Here is a 24453-nt window from a genome sequence, read left to right on the forward strand (position 1 = left end):
AAATATTGAAATTAGGCTAACTAAAAACCCTACAGTGGCCTCTAACTGTTCAAGTGAAATGAAGAGTCACATGTATCTCATTTTAAATTCAAAACTAGAAATGATTAGGCTTAGTGAAGAAGACAGGATGAAAGATGAGATAGGCTGAAGTGTGGCCTCTTGCACCAAACAGCCAAATTGAGAATGCAAATGAAAATTTCCTTCAGGAAATTAAAAATGCTACTCTAGTGAACATGTGAATGATAAGAAAGCAAAACAACCTAATTGCTGATATGAAGAAAGTTTGAGTGGTTTGGATAGAAGATCAAACCAACCACAACATTCCCTTAAACCAAAGCCTAATCCAGAGCAAGGCCCTAACCCTCTTCATTTCTATGAAGGCTGAGAGAGGTGAGCAAGCCGTAGAAGAAAAGTTTGAAGCCAGCAGAGGGTTAGTGGGTTAGTTTGCAGGCTTAAAAAGCTATCTCCATAACATAAAAGTGCAAGGTGAAGCAGCAAGTGCTAATGTGAAAGCTGCAGCAAGTTATCCAGAAGATCTAGTTAAGGTAATTGATGAAAATGGCTACACTGTCCAACGATTTTCAATGTGAATAAAACAGCCATTTATTGGAAGACAATACCATCTAAAACTTTCATAGCTGGAGAGAAGTCCTTTCAAAGCTTCACAGGACAGGCTGACTCTCTGGTTAGAATCTAATGACTTTAACTTGAAGCCAATGCTCATTTATTATTTGGAAAATCATAGGATCCTTAAGAATTACACGAATTCTACCCTGCCTATGCTTTATAAATGGAACAACAAAGCCTGGATGACAGCACATCTGTTTACAGCATATGGTTTACTAAATATTTTAAGTCCACTGTTGGAACCTACTTCTCAGAAAAAAAAGATTTCTTTAAAAATATTACTACTCATTTACAATGAACCTGGTCAACCAAGATTGCTGATGGAGATACACAAGGATATTAATCTCTTCATGCCTCCTAACACAACATCTATTCTGCAGCTCATGAACCAAGAAATAATTTGAACTTTCTCCTGTTTTTTTTTTTTTGGGAGACAGGGTCTCATTTTGTCACCCAGACTAGAATGCAGTGACGTGATCTTGGCTCACCACAGCCTTGACTGTCTGGGCTCAAGTGATCCTCCTGCCTCAGTTCCCAGTTCTCAGTTCCTTAGTTCCCAAGATCCTCCTGCCTCAGTTCCCAAGAACTACAGGCATGAGCCACCATGTCTGGCTAATTTTTTTGGTCTTGTTTTGTAAAGAGGGGATTTTGGGGTTTTGCCATGTTACTCAGGCTGGTCTCTATCTCCTGAGCTCAAGCAATCTGCATGCCTCGGAATTCCAAAATGCTGGGATTACAGGTGTGAGCCACTGACCCTAGCGTAATTTGAGCTTTCAAGTCTTATTATTGTAGAAGTACATTTTGTAAAGCTATAGCTGCCATAGATAGTGATTCTTCTGGTGGCTTTGGGCAAAGTAAATTAAAAACCTTTTGGAAAGGATTTGCTATTCTGGATGCCTTTATGAACATTTGTGATTTATAGAAGGAGGTCAAAATATCAACATTAACAGGAGTTTGGAAGTCGTTTCAACCCTCCTGGATAACTCAAGGGGTTCAAGACTTCAGTGGAGGAAGTGACTTCCATGTGGTGGAAATAACAAGAGAAATAGAATTACAAGTGAAGCCTGAAGATGAGACTGAATTGCTGCAATCTCATGATAATACTTGAATGATAAGAAGTTGCTTCCTATGGACCAGCAAAGTGGTTTCTTGAGATGAAATCTACTCCTGGTGAAGATGCTGTGAACATTGTTAAAATGGAAACAAACAATTTAGAGTATTACAAAACCTTGGTTGATAAAGCAGCGGCAGGATTTAAGAGGATCGACTCCAATTTGGAAAGATCTACTGTGGATCAAATGCTATCAAACAGCATTGCATACAACAGAGAAATCTTTTGTGAAAGATTGTTGTTGTCTTATTTTAAGAAATTGCCACAGCCACTCCAACCTTCAGCAACTACCACCCTGATCTGTCAGCAGCCATTAACATTGAGGGAAGACCCCTTTTAAACAAAAAGATTATGACTTTCTGAAGGCTGAGGAGATAGTTAGCATTTTTTGGCAATAAAATATTTTTAAATTAAAATATGTGCATTTTATAAAGACATAACAGTACTGCACATTTAATAGACTATAGTATAGTGTAAACGTAACTTTTATATGCAATGGGAAACAAAAAATTCACGTGACTGTTTATTGTAATATTTGTTTTATTGCAGCAGTCTGGGACTAAACTCACAATATCTTTGAGGTATGCCTGTATTCAGTGTTGGCACTGGCAAAAGTGCAGTAAAACAGGCAGTCATATACTAGTAGAAGTGTAAGTTATACAATTTGTCTTAAAAGCAAATGACAATTTTTATCGAGCTTTAAATTTGTAAAAATTCTTACCTCATTAGTTTTACCCAAATGAATTTATGCTAAACAACCGGATATATGCACGCTGATTTTTAAGCAAGAATATTAATTATAGCATTATTTTACTACACATTTTAAATAATGAACATCTAGCAATCCAGAAAGAATAAAGTAAAATACAACATGGCTATCCGGAGGTTTTTTAATACACACATTAAATTTATGTTTTTCAGAAATAATAGTATGGGAAATGATTCACGTTATAAGGTTGACTGAAATAAACCAAGATACTAAATAAATGCAATATGCTTTTATATATGAGAACATATTAATCAGATTCAGTAATGATATCTGCTCTAACAAACCACTCTTAAATTTCAATCTTCATTGCTTAACACAATAAAGGCTTATTTTTTCCCATGACATCATCTAATGCAGGGTGGTTGTGGTTGTTAAGTTCTCTGTAACTCTGACAAGCTCAGTATAGTGCTTCCAGATTGCTCTGGGGCCATGCAACTAGCAGTTGAGGCAGGAAGAAAAATAGCATAGACAGGGCAGGCTCTGTCTCAATTGCCTTGGTGCATAAATGATGCATCACTTTTGCTCACAATCATCGTCAAAAGTTAGGCACTTGTTCCCTTTTCCCTTAAATTCAAGAGTCTGGGCAATCTGGTTTTGTGAGCCATGGAGCATCTCTGCCATATACACTGGAAGAAAATATACAAAATTATTAACATCTCTAGTGAGATTTTTCGTGATTTTATTTTCAACTTCATGCTATTATTTTCTGAATTTTCTAAAATAAATGTAAATTAAGTTCATAATGAGACCAAAACTATAAAAATTAAAAACATGTGGTACTTTGTGCAGGCAAGCTGCTTTCCTCCCTCAGGAGGTGCAGACAGCTTGGGGCACTCACTATAGTGTACATTTCAATATATATACCATATATACTGTATATGTATCGTAACAGGTTCCTTAGGTGCTTATATACTGTAATGGGGTCCTTAGGTGCTTGCCAAAGTGATAGAAAATACACTGGGCACAGCATGAGGAGGAACTTTCTCTATGCATGGGTGATTTGGATATAATATTTATCAATGCTGATTACCTGGATTGCTTTGGCTGATCTGGCTAGCCTGGAGGGTTTTTCCATTCTTCCCTCACTGTTGCATATGTTTTCTTTCTGAAACCTTTTCTCTGTTAAAGAGAACAACGTTTTCTACTAGCAGAAGGGGGAAAGCAACAAAGCAAAAATTCTCCTTTTTCAAAAAAGCTAAAAAATAGCATTTTTGTTACCAAGCTATTCTTTAGCTTGGTAAAGATAGATGTAAGTTGGACATTCATCTTATGCAATGTAGATGAAATCTAATTGATGATTTAATAAGAACTAATGTTGATAGCTCTATGCAGGCATGCAGTGTGTTCACTGCCCTTTTGAAAGATCACTCAGTGTGAGTGAAATAAGAAATAAGTCCTGTGAGAAAACTGTGACTTCTCTTATCCTACAAACTTGGTTCCACATTTTACTTCTAACCTCTGGTTTGGACAATGAATAGTAGAGACATGTCTACCACTCAGGTCCTTTTCAATGCCCACCATTGGCTTCAAAGTTCAAGCTTTTCATTTTCTTGCCCCATACATATTTTCGGATTCGCTGCATGCCACTTTCTTGCACTTGTCCTGTTAAAGAGTCCACCATGGCTATTTAATATTTAAAGGCTGGGATCATTTTGCAGGTTTTAGTTTAAAGGTAACCATAGCACACACACACACATTCATTATTAATAGCAGAGACACACTGTAAGTCCTTGGGAATCTTCTTTCCTTTCGATGTTAGTTTCACAGGAGTGCTGCCATCACTAGAATTGGCTCTGATATTGCTATCTGGCAAGTGGACTAGTGCAGTAACAACAGATCCAGAATGCTATAAACTGTTCATATGGGTGGAGGTGACCATGTTGAAAAGGGAGATGAAGCCAGAAAGTGACAAGCCACGGAAAGTCCGGTTTCGGATCGCGTCCTCTCACAGTGGGCGAATTCTGAAGGAAGTGTATGAAGATGGGCAACCGTCAGGATCTCTGGATTCTGAATGTGCCAGTATCTGTGGGATAGATGGACTAAGTGATTCTGATGGACAGCAGAATGGCCACATAGAATCAGAAGGTGATGAGAATGAGAATGACCAGGATAGCTTGCTGGTGTTAGCAAGGGCTGCCAGTGAGAAGGGTTTTGGTACAAGAAGAGTCAACATTTTAAGCAAAAATGGCACAGTCAGAGGTGTCAAATACAAAGTGAGTGCTGGCCAGGCTCTATTTAACAATTTGACCAAAGTATTACAGGTAAGTCATTGCTGTTTCCTTCTCCTGCTCTTTGTTCCTAACTTACCATCTGAACACCTCTCAGTTCTCCAGTTAAAGCAAGCCTCTCTTATTTGCAACTCCTACATGCTTCATGAGACACTCCTCCACCTAAGATACTGTCCTAATAGCTATCAGTTAAAAACAGGGTCATTGTGCTTGGGAAAATAGACTGAGTTCTCAAAGCCAAATTTCTAACACGTAAGTGGTCTTTTTTTCCTTCCAGTGTGTGATGACTAATATAACATGATTCTACTTCTTTGCTAAGGAAAAAGAAAAAATGATGCTGTTCAAAACATTTGAGCAAAGATTAAAGGTTAACTTCTGGTTTATTATCCTTGAAATACCAGTGTAGCATTTACCATTACTCGTGTAGATATTTACACCAGAAAAGGTTGAGTGCATGCATTCAGTGAGGTTGGGTTCAATTGGAATGTTGTGCAGCAATAAAGAATAACTTTGACTTCCTCCCATTCCTGAGGAGGTTGCAGCCTTCCTTCAATATCAGTTTCTCTATTAAGTTGCCCATAAAAGTTCTAGGATAATGCTTGAAAAAATTACTCCTCTATAAATGTACGGACTGAGATCCAGATTTTATATAATAATTTTTAACATTTATCACTTGAAATGTGATAGATTCTGTAGAGTAATAGAGAAATATATTATTCAGGTATTGGGGCTTTTGACAATGATCTAATGTTAACAAGTTTTTGAAAGCATTGGTAAAGTGATTTGTTTTTTTGTTAAAAACAGATATCATTATGTCAGGAATGGAGTTCATGATTGCTATCATTAAGGTAGCCAATATTTTTCATTGTAATTCCTTTTTATATTCTCAATTTTTAAATAAAATGATCTCTTGTGATGATTCAATGTCCCTATATTATATTAGAATGTATGAGTGGTGAAGAGAGAGGATTTCAATGAAAGTACTTAAATATTTTTTATTTCAAAGAAAGTATTTGAAAATACCACATCAGGAGGATTTAAAAAATTAGTTTTTTTAAAGGATAAAAACAGTTGACAGCAAAGGTTCTTTTTAATATATGGCACTTACTGGTAAAGAATTTTACATATTGGGGTGAGGTTGGAGACTGAAAATCAGAAACTGATGTTGTGTTCTACTAGATTGGAAACAATCTTGTTTCAGTTTCTAGAGATGTGATTATTAGGTTATGATAATCTTAGTGGCCACTGAGTTTCACCAAATGCAGAAATTATTATTGCTAAGGAGTAGACCAAGATTTTTTGCAACAATTAAGTTTTAAAATGTTTGCATTCATTATGATTAACTTAGTTTGTCATTATTTGAATTGCCTTATGATTTGGAGGGTTGTTTACAAAACTAAAAGTTTTAGTACTTTGATTTGCATCTGTTTATTCAAATCTCCCCCCAAATTTATTGTTTATGAGTAAATATCTTAAGTCTTTAAAACCTACAAGAGAAAAACTTTCTTCTCCCTATTTGCTTATGCTGACAGTGCTTTAAACTCACAAAAAAGAAATAGAAGAAATTCCAAAATCAAAATTTTAACACTAGATTCGTTTACAATATTTACTTGCATATTTTTCTCTGCATAGTTCCATAGCCCCATTTCGAGAAAAAAGCAATAAAACTACCTTTTTCTAATAATTTAGCCCCATTCCACGTATTCCCTGTTTTAGAGCAATGAAGAGCAATAAAGATTATTAGCAGAGGTCCTTCAAGTTCTTTGGTACTTAATCAGATCTGTCCCTCCCAACTGCCCACCAATCTGGTCCTTTCTTTGTAATGTTGGCAAAGTCATCAGCCTATTGTAGGTATTCACAAATTTTGGTCATTATCTTTAGTTTCATTGTCATCAGCAGCATCTTCATTGTGTGAATGTTCTCTGGTATCTCCAGGACAAAACATAAGTTAAAGGAGCGGCTACACTTGGATCAGGGCTGCCAGTTGCATTATTGCCCGAGGAGCTCCATTCCCCATTGTCTGCATGAATGGCACTCCTTAAAGTTGTGCAATAGACCCTACTCAACATTATGTAGAGATCTGATTGGATGCTTGCCACACTTTTTAAGGGATGTGTATGTCATTTGGGGTAATGTACATCTTAGGCATATGTCTTAGGATGATAGTGTATGTTCCCATAGGCATCCCACAGAGAAGCCCCCGGGGCTAGAAGCAGAAGTTATTATTCAGTTATTCCTATACCCTCTACCAGATCTGACTTTTCCCCCATATATTTTCCATATCCCTTGCAAAGTAAGCAGTAAACTTGACTGGATGTAACTTAGTAATCTCCCTCAGGGAGGAAAAAGTGAGCAGTTGGTATCTTGGATATTTGATTAAGGTTTCTATGCACAGCCAATCTTATTGAAGCAAGGAACTGTGATTGAAGAAACAGTGAGGCTTTTATTTTTGTTTTAAGTTTTAAAACCTTAAAGCACTTAACCTTAAACATGAAAGACAACCCTAAATATAAACAAAATCTTTCAAGGACCCTGTCAATCACTTGCCTCTTTTGTATTAGCTTCCCACTCTTTCATCCCTGTCTCATAAAACATTGGTATATGTCCTGCAAAAATTTCAACTGCACAGAAAAAAGTCATTGCATTTTTTTGCCTTAAAATGTTTTCACTTCATAGCAGCACTTACTTAGAAAGTTGTCATTAAAGGAATATCAGAATGAATTTCCATTTTATTGGTCAATTAGTTTACCTTATATAATCCTGGGTATTCGATGATGTGCAATATTAATCAAGGTTGTTAAAGGTAGTGATGAACCAGGAGGCAAAAAGCAGAAGGCCACCTGGCTGCTCAGGTGGGCTTTGTAGAGAGTGGTTAACGATGAAGCAAAATGTCTCTAGCTGTTCTAGATTATGGCACTTCAGCTCCAGGTGGTTGAATTTGCCAACTCTCCAGAGATAACAAGAATATGGAGCTCGAGAGAGGCCAATTTGGAAATCTGAAAAGCTAGACTCTAGCCATGACTGTGGCCTGGAAATAGGTGTTTACTAGAAGTTCTTTAGGTTATTCTTATATGCACTAAGGTTTGAGAATCATTGACCTAGAGTATTAAAGGGAAATTCATCCAGTTCCCGAGGGTAAATAAAACTATTAATGTTCCTTATCTCTTCAATATTTAATAAAGAAAATGAATGAGATATGCAATGACTTGTTATTCATTCTTTTGATCAGGTTAGATTATCAGAAAGATTTTTCTGAGCCAAAGATGAATAAAGGTTATCCCGACAGCCATGTTTCCCATGAATATTCAAATTTATCAGTTAATTTGAGAACAGGTCCAGAAATCTTACCAATACACTCTGATGTAGTTGGTCTCTTTTTAATACTCTTTAAGCAATTCTGCTCTTAGAATATCTCTATCTGGATACATAAGTTTATTCCTCATTACTGGAAAATTTTAAAAAATATATTTACTTTCTTTAAAAATTAGCTTTAAAAATTTTCTTCATGCTAAGCAAATTACAAAATCACCATATAGCTCATACCTCTCAGTACACAGTTGACATGATTGGATTTGAGATATACTTTGCTGTTAGCAGCAAAATATTTCCAAATTCTCTTAGAGTGGGTCAATGATGCAGATAATTAAGGCTGCTTATTTTTGCTAATTTATTCTTAGGAGATTACATTTCAGACAGCGATTTTTTTCTTGACCTTATCCTCAAACTGTGTGAGTAAACTCTGTTAGAATATTGTACTGTAATTTCCATAATTTTAATTCCCTTTCCTTCTCCAAATTTAAAATTACTGTATTAGAGATAAATAGGTGCAAAGAAGGAAAATAATTACAACACATACTATAATTTGGCATTTCCTTTCTAAGAACTCAAATTAAACATATAACCTCTGTCTATGTATGTACATGCATATTTCTGGTTAGTGTGATTGTATTTATAAGCATTCTAATATTTCAAGACAAATGAAATAAAAATAGTATGTTTGTGGAAAAACCAGTATGTTTGTGGAAAAACCTAAGGACTCATTCTGAGAGATTTTGGAAATATTTTGCTGCTAAGAACAAAGTATATCTCAAATTTAATGATGTCAACTGGGTGCTGAGAGGTATGAGCTATACGGTGATTTTGTAATTTCTTTAGCATGAAGTAACAATGGCTAATTTTTAAAGAAAGTAAATAATTTTTCTAAAATTTTTCAGTAATGAGGAATAAAATGTTATTTTACATTTTACACAGGAATTTCACATATATTATTTTAATTAATTGTGCCCAGAAGTTTGTAAAGTGAACAGAAAAGTTATTACTATTATTATTATTATGATGTCTGTTTTTAGATAACTAAGTGTCAGAGAAATCCAGTCTCTGGCCCAAAGCTAGTAATGCAAGAACTCTGCCCTTTGCTGTTTTGGCTTTCACAGTTTTCAAAAGTGTTATACTATATGCATAAACTCCCAACTTTATGTTTTGAAATGTCATGATAACAAACATGAAGACTAAATATATCATGTAATAAGACTAAACATATCCTGTTATATAATGTGGCCTTTTGAAATTTCAACATTTGGTTAGCAGGTTTTACAATTTATCATTTATTGAACATTTGATCTTCATCCAGAAAAGGTTTTTTTTTTTTTCCTGCAGAGTTAAATAGCTTCAATTCAGCTTTGAATTGTATTTTTAAAAGGTTTATATCATTTCTATAACATCGTTTGATGTGTCATGAGGTTGCAAGGATTGACACTGAAAGAGGATGACTTGTTTACCTCAAGTATATTGGTGCTTACAGTGGTTCACTATCTCAGGATGGGTAGTATTAAAATACCTTTCTAGCAGTATTTATTATCCATCTCTGGTTCACTGAATCAAACTCTGATAATAGAATAATAGTTCAGTAAAAACAAGGTGATATTCATGATGACTCCTTAGTCCCAGTGGTTCATTTGGACCACTCTGGGAAAATAATTAGCATTAAGTACTTATTGAACATTAGACACTGTTGACATTATTTATGTGCATTGATATTTATTCCTTACAACAACCCTGTGAGGTATATTACTGTTAATCAATTAATTATCAATTAATTATGATCTGAGCATCTTCTCTGACAGAAACATTAATTTATAGGATTTAAAATGTCACGCATCCCGAGAAATTCTTATGTAGTGTTCTGTCAAGACTATCATGTATTAATGGAAATATTATCTTTTTAGATATGAAGAGGTAGGTAAAGAAGCTCTAGGATTTTTGATACAATTCCAAATGATGTGAGAAACTACACTAAGAGATTAAGTGACTTATGTAAAAAGCAGGAAAGAAAAAGCAGCAAAGATGAGTTGGTACTACTGATATTTATGTACAATTAAAGAATTGTAAACTGATAGAACTTAGAGTCCTGTGACCACCTTGCACATACCATCCTTGGCTCTTGCTTATGGTATTAGCACACATACTGAGTAGGACCTCAATAAATTTTCTTCCTTGAGTTAATGAATTAACCCTCTTAGTGGTTATTTTCCTCTTCTCCATCTCTTTTGGGTTTGGAGATTTCCCATAATGGACAGGACTAGAGTTTGCATGGCAAAGTGTTGCTGGCTTGCTTCATTCCATTCTTTCTTTTGATCATTTTCAATCATTCATTAATAACTATTTACTGCATATCTACCATGAGACAAAAAATAAGTTAGATAATGTGAGGACTAAAACCCAATTCCTGCCTTCATGGACTATCCAGCAGTGTGTTGTGAATGATTGTGTAAAGCAATTCCTGGAGGAACTCAGATACAAAAGATTTTGTTTTCATCCTCAGAAGATTCTCTCTTTCTGCTTTCTTGTTGGTTTACCAGCCTCTATGCATTCTTCAGGCCAATGCTTATATTTTTCTCCTTTTAGTCCTTCTCTTATTAGACCATCATTTTATTTTGGATCTTTTTCTTTAGCTTGCTCTTGCTTTCTTTCTAGTTGAGTTCTGTCTCAAGGACAATAACTGAAGGCTCATCTGTATAATGACTTTTATCTTGATCCTACAAATCTCTAGAGGTGAATAACAGTGACTCTGACCATGAGCACTGACTTACCCAAGTTATACTCATCATGTTAAAACTTTCCTTCTAAAGTTAGTTCAATTAATATCTAAGTTGGAAAATCACATTTTTTCCTGGTTCATCAGAATCTTTGTATCATGACATTTTAATTTGTGGAACTTTGGTAATTGCCTGAGCTTAATCCTATGAATCTGTCTGAATTCTGGCTTTAGAACAACCTGCTGAGCAAAGTCACAGATTCCACAATATGACTTGAAACTGCTTAATGAATGCTTATGGGTGGCCCATGATTACCACATAATTAAGGAATTAGCACCTAATGTTTCTAAAACTTAAAAATGCAATTTAACAGCTGAGCAAGGCAAACATTCTTTTGCTGGCTTGCTCATGCTTGCAGATATTGCTCATGCTGATATTTTCTCTGAAACCCAGTATTTTAAATTTTGTATAAAAGTAATATAAACATTTAATAGTCTATACATTGACACAGCACATAAATATATCAATCCTTCAATAATTATTGCCTGAAAGGGATTTAAAAAATTATAAACAGAATAAGATGTCATGCAGAAATTTTCAGTTAAGAGCATTGTATTTATGTGCACAAATCTACTCAACAAAGATTTGAGATCTCTTTGCTCAATTTTATTTTTCTAATAATTAATTATCTCATTTAATTGCTGATAAATTATGCCTTAAAACATTGCATCAGGAGTGAAGTAATAGACCCTTTTACATAGCAAATAAAGTAAATAATAGGAGTATTCCTTTTTTTTTTGATTCTTAAATAACAAAGTTAGGCTATGAAATAATCAGTTGCTTCTTTTTTGTATCTTTTATGTAATTAATTATATGAAATTTAAGATCCCTTTTATACGAAAACTCTGTATAAGCTTGACTAGCCCAAAAGAGGGTAGAGTAGTGAAAACCAAGGTGTTGATTTGTTAGAGAGAGATTTTGTCAGATGAGAAGGCTCTGGGGAATTGTGTTATTACGGGTCAGTGGAAAGAGAATAGGGAAACTTAGAGTACCAAATGAATGGAGACTAACGAGGGTCATCTTAGTTAAAAAGAGGACAAGAGCTGGGTGGTCTGTGACCTCAGGAACTTGTCGGGGGTCTACAGATTGAGGGGAGGGTCTAGAGCAGGGTCAGCAGGGAGAGGCTACTGGGTAACTCTGCTCATGAGGGTCCCAGAACTAATCCATGCCACAGGGCAACTGTTCTTATTCGCGTATCACCTTTGGTGAAGAGCCAGGTTCACATGCCCTCTCATGAGTACCTTCCTTTGACAGCTGTCAAATGCACAATGCTTGTGGAGCATCTAGCAGAAGGGATGCCCTCCAGTTTCCCAAGGTTCTGTTGCTTCTAAACTGTCCCGAGTAAATATCCCCTTTTTAAGGACCCAAGACTCATGATTTTTCCCAGAAATCAAGAACATGGTCTTTGGCATCCACATTAATCATGCTGGTTATGTGAAAAATAAAGCTTGCGGTATCCATATTCAGAAGAGACTGAACAACAATTACTACTCATCCGATTAGTTTCCTATTGCTGCTGAAACAAATCAAATCACTACAAACTTAGAGCCTTAAATCAGCACAAATCTATCTCTTCACAGTTATGGAGGTCAGAAGCCTGAAATGATTGTAATGGGACCAAAATCAAAGTTTTGGCAGTGCTGCTTCCTCTCTGGAGGCTTTAGGGCAGAATTCATTTCTTGCATTTCTCAGCTTCCAAAGACTGTCCACATTCCTTGGTTTGTGGCCCTGCATCCTTCTGACTTCTGCTTCCACTATTACATCTTCTCTAACTCTATTGCCCTCCTTTTTCCCATATAAAGATCTTCATGATTATGTTGGGCCCATCCAAACAGTCTGGAATAATCTTCCTATCTCAAGATGCTTAATGCAATCATGTCTGCAAAGTGCCTTTTGCTGTGTAAAGAAATATATTCATAGATTGTGGAGATTAGGACATGGGTAGCTATTATTCTGCCTTGTATACTTGGTGTTAGGCTTATTTTGTACATGAAAAGACTGAGGCCTTGTTGTAGACTAAATCATTGGCTTCATTTTTTCCTAATTCCCTGTGGTAGTATCATACATTGACATACCTTTGCCATGGCCACCAGGGGGTAGAGTGTATTTCCACAGCCCTTGGCTTTGGTCTTGACCATGTGACTTCCTTTGGCTGAAAGGATGGTAATAAATATGGCACAATCAAAGTCTTGAAATGGGTTTGCATTGTTGGGCTTGCCCTCTTAGATACCTTTCCTGTGGAAACATTATAATGCTGTTTTGTGTGTTTCCCTTCTGTAGTTATGTATAGGATGCTACATTCAATATAATTTAATTTTATTATGTTAGTCCAGGCATTTAAAATCTTTTTGGATCTGGTCTTGCATCTAGTTGTATCTTAGTATTATATACCTTACTGAGTAAATATAACACAGTGTTGATCATGGCAAATTGTCAGTATAGAATAATGCCAAGTGAGTCAAAAGAAATGAATTCAAAGAAAACTAAGCACCCCAATGAAGCAACAAATGTTTGTTTAGTAAATATTATAAATCAGTAAAGTTAAACTAGTGGTTTTATGGAAAGAAGAGAAAGACAAATGATGCGAGAGTGGTTGTGATGCAGAACACATCAGCCTCGGAGGACTCCAGGGTGTCCTCTTATCAGTTTCTGTAACAGTGACCCTGTTACTGCATTAATTTGCTAAGGATAATGGCTTCCAACTCCATCCATGTCCCTGCAAAGGATATGATCTCAGTTATTTTGATGGCTGCATAGTATTCCATGGTGTACATGTACCACATTTTCTTTATCCAGTCTATCACTGATGGGCATTTAGATAGATTCCTCATCTTTGCTATTGTGAATAGTGCTGCAATGAACATATGTGTGCATGTACCTTCATAATGGAATGAGGAGCTGAATGATGACAACACATGAACACATTTTGGGGGAACAACACACACTGGGGCATTTCAGGGGTGGGGTGGTGGGAGGGAGAGCATCAGGAAGAATAGCTAATAGATGCTGGGTTTAACACCTAGGTGATGGGATGATCTGTGCAGCAAACCACCATGGCACATGTTTACCTATGCAGCAAACCTGCACATCCTGCACATGTACCCCTGAACTTAAAATAAAAGTTGAAGACAAATGAAGAGTGACTCTAATACATTACTCTTGTAGTGCCAGAAACTTTTCTCAGAAAAGGAGTCATTTGTCCCCAAGGGGTCATCTTAATTCCTGTGGGCTGAGGGAAATAACTGTGATCTCAGAGAAGCGTGTAGCTTGTTGTCAGAGTATAAACATTATTGAATCAATTGAATCAATAATCCAGCACTGGGCTTCTAGAACTCAGGAGGCTTCATGTGAAACCCAGAGGCTACAAATGGAGCCCGAAGGCTGAAGATCTGCCTCTCTCAGTGCCTGGTGCTTTAAACAGCTGGTTTTATAATACAGTTATATGCATGTTTTATTTAAAATAATATTAGAAAATCTACTACAAAGATAACACAAATAAACCAATGACCCTAACTAAGGATGCCGCCTCTCTTTCTAACTACACAGAAAACCAAACTCACTGCAGGCTCTGCCTCCTGGGTTCATGCCATTCTCCTGCCTCAGCCTCCCGAGTAGCTGGGACTACAGGCGCCCACCACCACGCCAGGCTAATTTTTTTGTATTTTTTAGTAGAGATGGGGTTTCACCGTGTTAGCCAGGATAGTCTTGATCTCCAGACCTCGTGATCCGCCCGCCTTGGCCTCCCAGAGTGCTGGGATAGATATTCTTAATCACAGCTTTCAAGGCTCTTCCTCTAATTATGGAATTTCCCTTTTCATACATTTATATATGCCCCTTCCCATTTTTCTTTTTTTCCCCTAAATTTGCGCTTGCTTCAGCATTTTCCAAGGCCAATGTTTCCTGCTTCAGCTACTCAAATACAAGCTGATTATTTTTCAGGGAATATTTTTTATATTTCCATGAAGAATTTCTGGAGATGAAATTATACTTGCCCCTCCCAAAATGCCTTGGTGGTGAGAGCTTATGAGAACTGAAACAGACCCAAAGCCTGTGTTGGAAATTAAGTAGCTGCCTACCCATCCTGCATAAGAGTCTTTTCCTCTCTCCTTACCTCCTTTCTGCTGGAGGTTTAAATGTGATACACAACCAACTACTTCAGGGAACATCATTCACCTTGATGTTTCTAAAGCAGATTAAAAGTGGCTCTTGGATGCTCCATGTAGGAATGGACAGGGAGTTCTGTAATAGTCATCATTCAGGATTCTTTCCCCACACATTGTGATCAGCAGGATATATGGGTTCACAAGGGGCCAGAATGTCTAGAGATGATTTTGGTCCATGGATTCTGATGTCCATCTTCATTGCTACTCCTTCAGTCCATGTGCTACACTGATGCTGCAGGCAGTGCCCAAAGCCCTTCACATAAGATGCCCAACTTTTGCTCCTTCCAACCCTTGGGACTACTTACCTTCATTGCCTTTATGTCTAGACTCTGGAAAACATTCTTCTATCAATCATTCTTAGGAGCAGGAGGAGACCTAAGTTCTAGAAATCAAAGCCCCCCTTTTCTTTGTGAGAGAAAGAAGAGAAAAATACCTTATTCCCCAGTAGTGTCTTAAATAATTACTGTGCTCGTTTTCTCTCCATTTAGACATAAGAGCACTATTCTCTGGAGGGAGATGACCTGGTTTCAGATGCAGTCTAACTTTTCCTAGTTGTTTAATGTGGGAAAATGTACTTATCTTCTATAAATCTTAGTTTCTCTATTGGTCAAATGGGGATAACGGTTGTGACTATTTCTATGAAATGAATGAGTTATTGTGTATAAAGCATGTTTCTCGAAGCCTGGTACCTTATAAGTACCCAATAAATACTATCATTTTTATTATCCTTCTTCAAACAAATTGTGAATCAAGTACTAGTAAGTATTCTGCTAGTCATTGAAGGTGCAAAGATGAATAAATCATGATTTCGGTCTTCAGAGAATCTAATTCTTTCTTATGAGATACACAAAACACATAGTTACTGTAACATATGGCAAGAACTCAAGAGCTTATTAAGGAACAGAGGTGGGACATCTGACCCAATTCTATAAATTTTATAGAGATTCTGTTCCTTTCAGATAACATTTTTTAAATTAAGGCTGTATGGGAAGTCCTGGGCCACTCCGTAAAAGGCATCTTGGTACCACAAGATTTTTTGGCAGAAATCACTTCACTTTGAAAAACCTTAGCGGCTGCCTCCAAACTTGGCTCCACCACTGCCACAGAAACCTGTTGTCTTGCGGCCAGTTCCTCTCTTGGAGATCCTGTCTTGGCTTTGGCCCCTACCTAGGCCTTTGCCTTGGGTTCCCTAATATTAACTTCCGTGTCTATTTGGCCAAATGTTTCCCAGCCTGGCTCTGCTGCAGTTGGCTCTGTACCTGTGAACTCAGCCAGCCACCCACATGCCTTGTGTCTGAGTATTCCTTGGTAATATCTGTCATCCTGAAAGCCTTGCTTGCGCCTTCTGGGTAGAGACAGAATCAATCTCTTCTCTAGTAATAGCCTGGATTGATTTTTAATACCTTTCCATGCCAATGCAAGGAATTATTTATATCTCTATGGAATGTCTTCTGCTATGAGCCACACGGTGGACTGCTAGACATGGCTGAAATTGTGCAGACATTTGTTACATCATTTAAGACATTCAAAAGAGGCTGTTGCTGAGTTTTTTTCATGGCTTTATATATGATAAAGGACCCAGACGTTTCCTGTTGTTCTGCCTGGTCATTCTTGGCTTGTTGGTTGATGTCCTCTCATGGATTCAAAATGGATGCCATAGCTTACAGCCAGACCAGAGTCAAAACTGAAAGGGAGTGTGGCAAAAGAAAACATTCCTTATAGGCATGCCTCTTTTATCAGAAAGGAAAAGAAAATTCCAGAAAATTACCGATGCATTCTGTTACATTTAGTCTCTTACGTTTCATGCGATCATTCCTTGTCATCGTAAGAGGGCAGGAGTGTATCTGGCATTGCCTCTTAGGTAGAAGATAGCATGGGAGGATGGGGTTGGAAATAGCTGATGAACAAACAAGCAACAGTGCCTGCCACACCATTATTCAGGAATTTTGCTATGATATTAATGTTTGTTGTATGTAATTTGGCTTACATTGGGTCATGCTTCTGAATGACAAAAGTATTTTATAGTAATCTTATTTCATGAACTGTGTACATTTTTTCTGCCTGTCCTTGAGGATTTTAATCTTTCTATTTTTTTTAAATCCGTATTTTCTCAGGTCCACAGCTTTTCACCTTTTGGGTTTAATTATTCTAACACGACAACTTTGGATACCTCAAAAGACAATAGGGCTGGTGAACAGATTTTCATTAACAGCAGTAAAAGTGTTAGTATAGTATTTATCTATTTTACCTATCATTATCTCTAGTAGTCATCTATTCTCTGTATAGTAAGATGCTGTCCAATTCTAAAAAGATGTGCACCATAGTTCACCCAACAGAAAGAAACTTCCCACCACAGCGCACTTGGCTTTATTTTTCTCTGCTGCTTGCTCCATTACATCAAAAGCAAAATAAAGTATAAAACACAATGACTACAGAGCCACAGCAGTCATTCCCACAGCTCTTTCCTTTACTCTTCGCCTGGGATGCCAGTCACCTCAGGGGCTCCACAGTTAGTGAGCTGGAACTCATTTCACATCTGAGGAGAATAGTGTTAGAAAAGCTCTCTGCATGCAGAGCAGGGCAGACCCACTCTCAGCAAGCCTTTCAGCAATGCAGCTCCAGCTTTCCTGATTTTATTGGTCACCAGCAAGCTTGTTTTATTTTTGAACTATTTAAAAGGATACTAGTAGTATTAGCAATACAAGCAATGCTTCATTGAATGCCTACATGTGATGGAAATTATCGCAGGTGCCTCTCTTATAATACTGTTTCTTTAATCCTCATGGCAAATTTACAAGGTAAATATTAATGTATTTTACATGAGATAAACTGACAACAAACCAAAGTAATTTAAAGGACAATGAAAAAACATTTGTCCTTGAATATTTTGGCTTTCATTTTGATCCTCCACGTGAAATTCTTTTTATTATTTTCCCTATTTCCACACTCGAGAGATCTCCTTTGTGTTAAATTGAGTTCCTTAGAAGCAGAACCTGAAATTGGATTCTTGTAAAAAGTGATTTATTAAGGGAGGATCTCAGAAGAAAGGGCATGAAGGAAGCAGGTTAGGCAGGGAAGAAAGCGAAACAAGGTTGTCATCTTGGCTAGAAGCCAGAGCCAGCCCAGATGCTGGAGATGGTCTGGAATACAAATTGTAGCACGTATTTGGCCTCACCTGTCTTTGGCCCACTGGCTGTGAGCTTTTAGCAGCCAATATTTCAGTAGCTGGGGGGTGCGTCAGCCAGCATTACGAAGGGGTCTGGGAACATTCACTCCAGTTCACCTCTTGCACTGTTCAGATTTATCTGCTTCCTCCCATTAAGTTTATTGCATCCAAGCACAGCCTTGTCACAGTTAATGGGAGAGTTAGTGGGATAAATTACAGTTCCCACACTGCTGTTGGCTTTGAAATGATAACTGATAATCTTCCACTATCCATTTTAGACACCTCTCCTCTTAGCTAGCACTTCTACTCAATTAGGTGGCTCACATGGTTGCCCTGTATTTTCAGTCCCCGTAGAGTCTGAGTGCTGAGCATTACGTCCTTCTCAGGAAGTAGCTGCTGTACTTGCCGACTCACTGCTAGACCCATGAATACCAAGAGAGGCCCTGAGTGCCAAACAAACATACTTCTCCCTGCTCCTTGTATGTAGTAGCAGTTCTACTTCCTCATGATGATCATGGTCAGTTAACCTTGCCGGTATTGTAACTGCTTTTTAGGCTATCTAGATTACTATCATGATGAGCCCAAAGTGACTAGATGTCAACTATAACTTTAAGTTTAGTGGAACTCTTACTGCATTGCTTGGGGGAAAAGCTCCGTTCTGGGATCAAGGACTTGGACTCTGAATGCCTAACGTTGCAGAGAAAATCACAGTCCTCCATGTGAGTGACTGGGAGTAATGGTGAATGTGCTCCTACAGCTTCCCATTGGTTCCTGGATCCATGAATTCTAGCCATTGGCCATGTAGCACCACATAATAACCACTGGTTTAGGTATAAGTGGCATCCTGAAGAGTGATGCTGCCTTCCCACAGGGGGGTCATCTCCCGAACTGATGCATCAACCACACCTTTGAGATGCTACTCTAAAGCTCTAGCAGGTGGCAGGTCTGCATGGCATGATGCCTGGCATTGCCAATGTTCCTTCCTGTTTGTATTGCTCACTTGAGCTCTCTGAACCTGCTTGAGCCTGAGCTTAGACAAGCCACCTTTATTTTACACTGAATTGCTGCTATACCTGCCTGACCTTGTGAGTATGACAGTATACATGTTACAGTACTGACAGGTAGTTCTAACGGTCTGGTAGGGTAGATGCTGAGTTTCTACCAGGGCCAAGGTCATGCCAGAAGCTGCTTTTAAATACTGTGTAGCTATCTCCTGCATCTTGCCTGGGCTTGATCCAGAACCCTAGGAGTTGGTGCTGTGACTTTTCAGTTGAAGCTGGCCAGAGACTCCACATGGTGACCTTCTTTACCACAGATAACTTTAGTGACATGGGATTTGCAGAATTGTATGCAGTAAGCTTCACATTTTCTTGTATTTTAGCCTGCAGCTGTTGCAAAGTCCTTCTATTTGTTAGTTCTACTCAAAACCAGTAATCTTCTATGCCTGTTTATAAATGGATTCTAAAACCTGAAGAGGGATGGGGGATGCACATCAAAACATCTACTACATGGTGTTAACACAAAATTAGATTATCTGGAGACAAGAAGGAATGGTGGTGAGCGGAGAAAGGATCACAATTTAGGAAACTGGGATGTCTGAACATATTGCATGAATACAAGCAATGAAAGGCAGACACATTTTGATAGAAATGAGAAAGGAGAATATTGGTTGCCAGGGATTCTGAGTAGCCAGGGCCCTTTCCTGTGGGAATTGGCAGTGGTGTGCTGGAGAGAGGAGTATTAAATATGAAGAAATTTGGCATGTGTTGTGACCAAACCCTACTGAGTCCAGTGGAGATGGCACCAGGTTCAAGAAGTCTACGAAGAGATCCAGAGCCAGCAAACAAGACATAGGGTTTATTGAGGACTTACATGCAGGGATGCCCCAGTGGCTGTGAGCTGAACGGGAGAATCACAACTGCTTGTAAAAAGCAAACGATTTATATAGCATCTTCACTTAGCACCCTTTCCCCAGTAACCTCTACGTGGCAACCCTCATTTCTTAAGTTATTGCTGCAGGTGCATCTGCCATACAGGGTCATTCTTAAGGCATGCTTAAATTATTGCAGTCAGATTTGTCTACCATACAGAAAATAAGTTATTAAACCCTTGACAGTTTGAAATGGGCCTTGGTGGCAGTTTTATATGTCATAAAAAATTAGCGAAGACTACAAATTAAGGCTCCCCCATACCCCTAAGTTAGTTTACCCACACACCTCTGGAAGTGGGGATACTAGAAAGTTTCTAAAGACAATATCAAAAAAGAAAAAGGAGCAAAACAAACAGAAAACACAAAACAAAACACAAAACAAGCTCTACATATTTAATAATGTATCCTGGAGCCAGAGCTCGTCCCTGCACATTTTCCTTTTTCTAAAATGCAATCAGAAAGTGCCATCTGGTTAGCCAATTTTTAGGGTCATTATTGTTATTTTCTCATTAAAAAATCCATTTACCTCCTGGTTAGTAACTTTATGGCTATGTTGCAGTATGAAATATGAAGAAACTCTTCCTATTTTCTTTTCCAGCCTCCAGTCTTGCCCTCAGCTAATCTGTTCATCATCCAGTTGTAACTCTGATCATGTTACTCCCCTGCTAAAAACAAACCATGTTTCTCTGTTGCATTTATACATAAAATCAAACTTCTTAATCTGGTGTATTAGCCTAAGTCCCTCTCAAAAGCCAAGTGTGAATAAAGACTCGTGTAGGGCAGGAGGGAGGGATGAAGGCATTTTCAAGAGGGAAGGAGGAAAAGCCAATACAGATGTGTATTAGTCTGTTCTCACACTGCTATACAGATACTCCCCGAGACTGGGTAATTTACAAAGGAAAGAGGTTTAATTGACTCATAGTTCCACATGGCTGGGGAGGCCTCAGGAAACTTACAATCGCAGCAGAAGGAGAAGCAAGTACATCTTACATGGCAGCAGGCGAGAGGGAAGAGTGTGAAGGAGGGACTTGCCAGACACTTAAAATCGTATCTCATGAGAACTCACTATCATCAGAATGGCATGGGGGAAACTACCCCCAAGATCCAATCACCTCCCATTAGGTTCCTCCCTCAACAACTGGGGATTACAATTCAAGATGAGATTTGGGTGGGGACACAAAGCCTAACCATATCAAAATGTGTATTGATTACTGCTATGAACCACATGGGTTTGATCCTGGATCTCTCTGGGGCCTTCTGAGGAATATTTAGAATGACTTTCAGAATCTATGCCACCCAGCAATAACAGGGAGACGCATTTATGGACTTTCCCTCATTTTTCTAAAGAGCTGCCCCAAGAGATCTATCCACTTATACTCCTGGGCTACATATGCTGAGTGGGCTTCCGTGAATGCCCCATGGAGGAGTTAGAAAAAGCACAGGATAGAAAATAAATGATTCAGGTCATAAGCTCTCAGCAAGTTTCTGTTAGTACAAACTGCACATAAAACTGTTTATTGAAGCTGTGGCTGGAATTCAGCATGAGGCCTGGAGGGTGTGAGATGGAACAAAAGATGCAGCTGACCCACGTTGAATATAAGCTGCCCTTGATTTTCCATTCTGACTCCTCCAGTCTTATCCCTGGACACACTCTCCCTTACAGCACATATATACCAATACAGGTATCCTAACTGTACTTTGCTATTTTATATTGTCTGATTGTTTTTGGAAGGGGAGTGCATGCTGATTTTGATTCTTGAAATGCTGCCACTTTTTTTCTCTTGGTTAGTTTAATCTTTTAGACTAACTCCAGATGTGACACTTTGCTGGAAGCTTCCATGGTTCTCCTCTTAGTGTTAAGTGCTTCTATAGCTCTTGTAACACTCATATTATAGCTCTACAAAAGCCCTTATTACAACATACTGTAACTCTAACACATAAATCTGTTTACTACCCAGCTTCCCCACATGTCTGTGAGGGATTGTATTTTTTATTTTCATATCGTGAGTGCCTAGCGTGGTACTTGGCTACATCATAAATGTTTCATAAATACCTGTGGACTAAATGAATGAATACATTCTGATATGCAATGGATGGCTAAGCTGGTATATTACAAAAAAGGAAAATCCAATCTAATTTTAGGCCATTCCAAAGCAATTGAAGCATGAATATATTTTGAAAGAATTTACCAGGTTTCCAAATATGCCTCTAATACATATAATCAAAAAAGCAATAGCAACAAAACTGTATAAAATCAAACAATAAATCAATACTAATGAACATACAACTTCTGCTCTCAAGAATTCAATAGAGATAAGACACAAACTAGTTCAACCGTTGTGGAAGTCAGTGTGGCGTTTCCTCAGGGATCTAGAACTAGAAATTCCATTCGACCCAGCCATCCCATTACTGGGTATATACCCAAAGGACTATAAATCATGCTGCTATAAAGACACATGCACACGCATGTTTATTGCAGCATTATTCACAATAGCAAAGACTTGGAACCAACCCAAATGTCCAACAATGATAGACTGGATTAAGAAAATGTGGCACATATACACCATGGAATACTATGCAGCCATAAAAAATGATGAGTTCATGTCCTTTGTAGGGACATGGATGAAATTGGAAATCATCATTCTCAGTAAACTATCGCAAGAACAAAAAACCAAACACCGCATATTCTCACTCATAGGTGGGAATTGAACAATGAGAACACATGGACACAGGAAGGGGAACATCACACTTCGGGGACTGTTGTGGGGTAGGGGGAGGGGGGAGGGATAGCATTGGGAGATATACCTAATTCTAGATGACGAGTTAGTGGGTGCAGCGCACCAGCATGGCACATGTATACATATGTAACTTACCTGCACATTGCGCACATGTACCATAAAACCTAAAGTATAATAATAATAATAATAATAAAAGAAAAAAAAAAGAAATGCAGAGAAAAGGACATTGCAGGTGTGTAAAGAGAAACAATACCAATTAGAAAAGAAATGCATGAATGGCTGACCTTTTTTAGGGAGTTTCTCTCACCTGTTTATATGCTACCTCTGCACTTTTATAAATGCCACAAAATGTATGAGCAGCTTCTACAGAAAGTTTGCATCTAATTTTGCAGAAATTGTGTGGAACATAAAAAACACAATAAAAACCAGAACTGAAAAAAAAAAAGACACAAACATATCAAATGATGAATAAGAATAAAAGAGGGGGAAATACACTGCAATATGAAATATTGCAAGATAGTATGGGTGAACAGGAAAATAAGTAGCAGAAAATATATATTCTCTGATATCAGAGGATTCTGAGATTTTCTGGTGATAGTAGGGCAGGTAGGTTCCCAAGCAACAGATAGGACTTTAATTAAACAGTATGTGTAGTGATTTACAGCAGTGACTATGGGGAAATAAAAATCCCTAGGCTCAAACTTCTACATCATGTACACCCATTAGCTGTGAAATCTTGGGCAAAATCTAGTTACCTCATCTGTAAATTGATGCTAGTAATTATAACTAATTCATGTGTTTAGTGTGAGGATTAAATTCATTAACACATGTATATAGATTAGAGCAGTACCTGGCATATAACACTTCTGTTACATATGATATAACTTACATTAAAAATGGGGAAGTTAGTCTTTTAGCAGAAACATAAGGTATGTTTAAGAGCCAGTGAGGGGATTAGTTTACTTGTAGCAGAGGGTTTACGTGGGAAAATGATGGGAGATAAAATTGGGAAGCTGTTTTGAATTCTTAGTGAGGATTCAAAAAGTGAGCCAGTAACAAGAGCAGACAAAGATAGGGTGAATATATATCTTGGTTTTCCCTGGATAATTGAGATTTAATGATTGTTAATTGTCCAGGTATAGTTATCAGAGCTCCTTTCATTATCCAGTGTCTTGTTTTGATAAAAATATTCAAAAAACGGGTATTTAAACAAGAGTCATGGGGATTTGAGGAGATTTTCCGTCATAAATATGTAAGATGCATTGAAGGAGAGCAGTTTGTAGGTTAGGAAGAAACCACTGCATGTTTATTTAAAATCGTATTTGTTTCCATAGAATTACAAAGACTTAGTATTGAAAAGGACCTGAAGATAATCTGGTGGAATTCATGCTTCATTTTTTATATTGACACATTGTGATTTGCTTTCAATACATTTGGAAATGTTCAAAGAAGTATGTAAACTTGAACCCTTTATGGAAGTGAAACAACCGTGGGAGGAAGTCAATGCTCATTGCATGTAAACTAGCACAGCTCATGTGCACAGGAAGTTTCTTACTTCATATTTAAATGTTAGCCCTGAACAATTTTCATATGCCAGGTTTGGAGTTCTGTTCATTAGTCAATAGT

The 24453-nt window shown here is 37.7% G+C and overlaps 1 protein-coding gene across 1 annotated transcript in view; it reads left to right on the plus strand.

Moving 5' to 3' along the window:
- The first annotated feature begins 3814 nt into the window (after positions 1–3814).
- GRXCR1 (glutaredoxin and cysteine rich domain containing 1) overlaps positions 3815–24453 on the plus strand; it is a 138613-nt gene continuing 117974 nt past the window's right edge. Inside the window, exon 1 of the mRNA XM_054485940.1 lies at positions 3815–4768. Within this exon, the coding sequence (XP_054341915.1) occupies positions 4385–4768 (384 nt within the window). The 5' untranslated portion in view covers positions 3815–4384. The remainder of the gene's footprint in view (positions 4769–24453) is intronic.

The sequence above is a fragment of the Pongo pygmaeus genome, chromosome 3 (assembly GCF_028885625.2).
Source record: "Pongo pygmaeus isolate AG05252 chromosome 3, NHGRI_mPonPyg2-v2.0_pri, whole genome shotgun sequence".
NCBI lineage: Eukaryota > Metazoa > Chordata > Mammalia > Primates > Hominidae > Pongo > Pongo pygmaeus.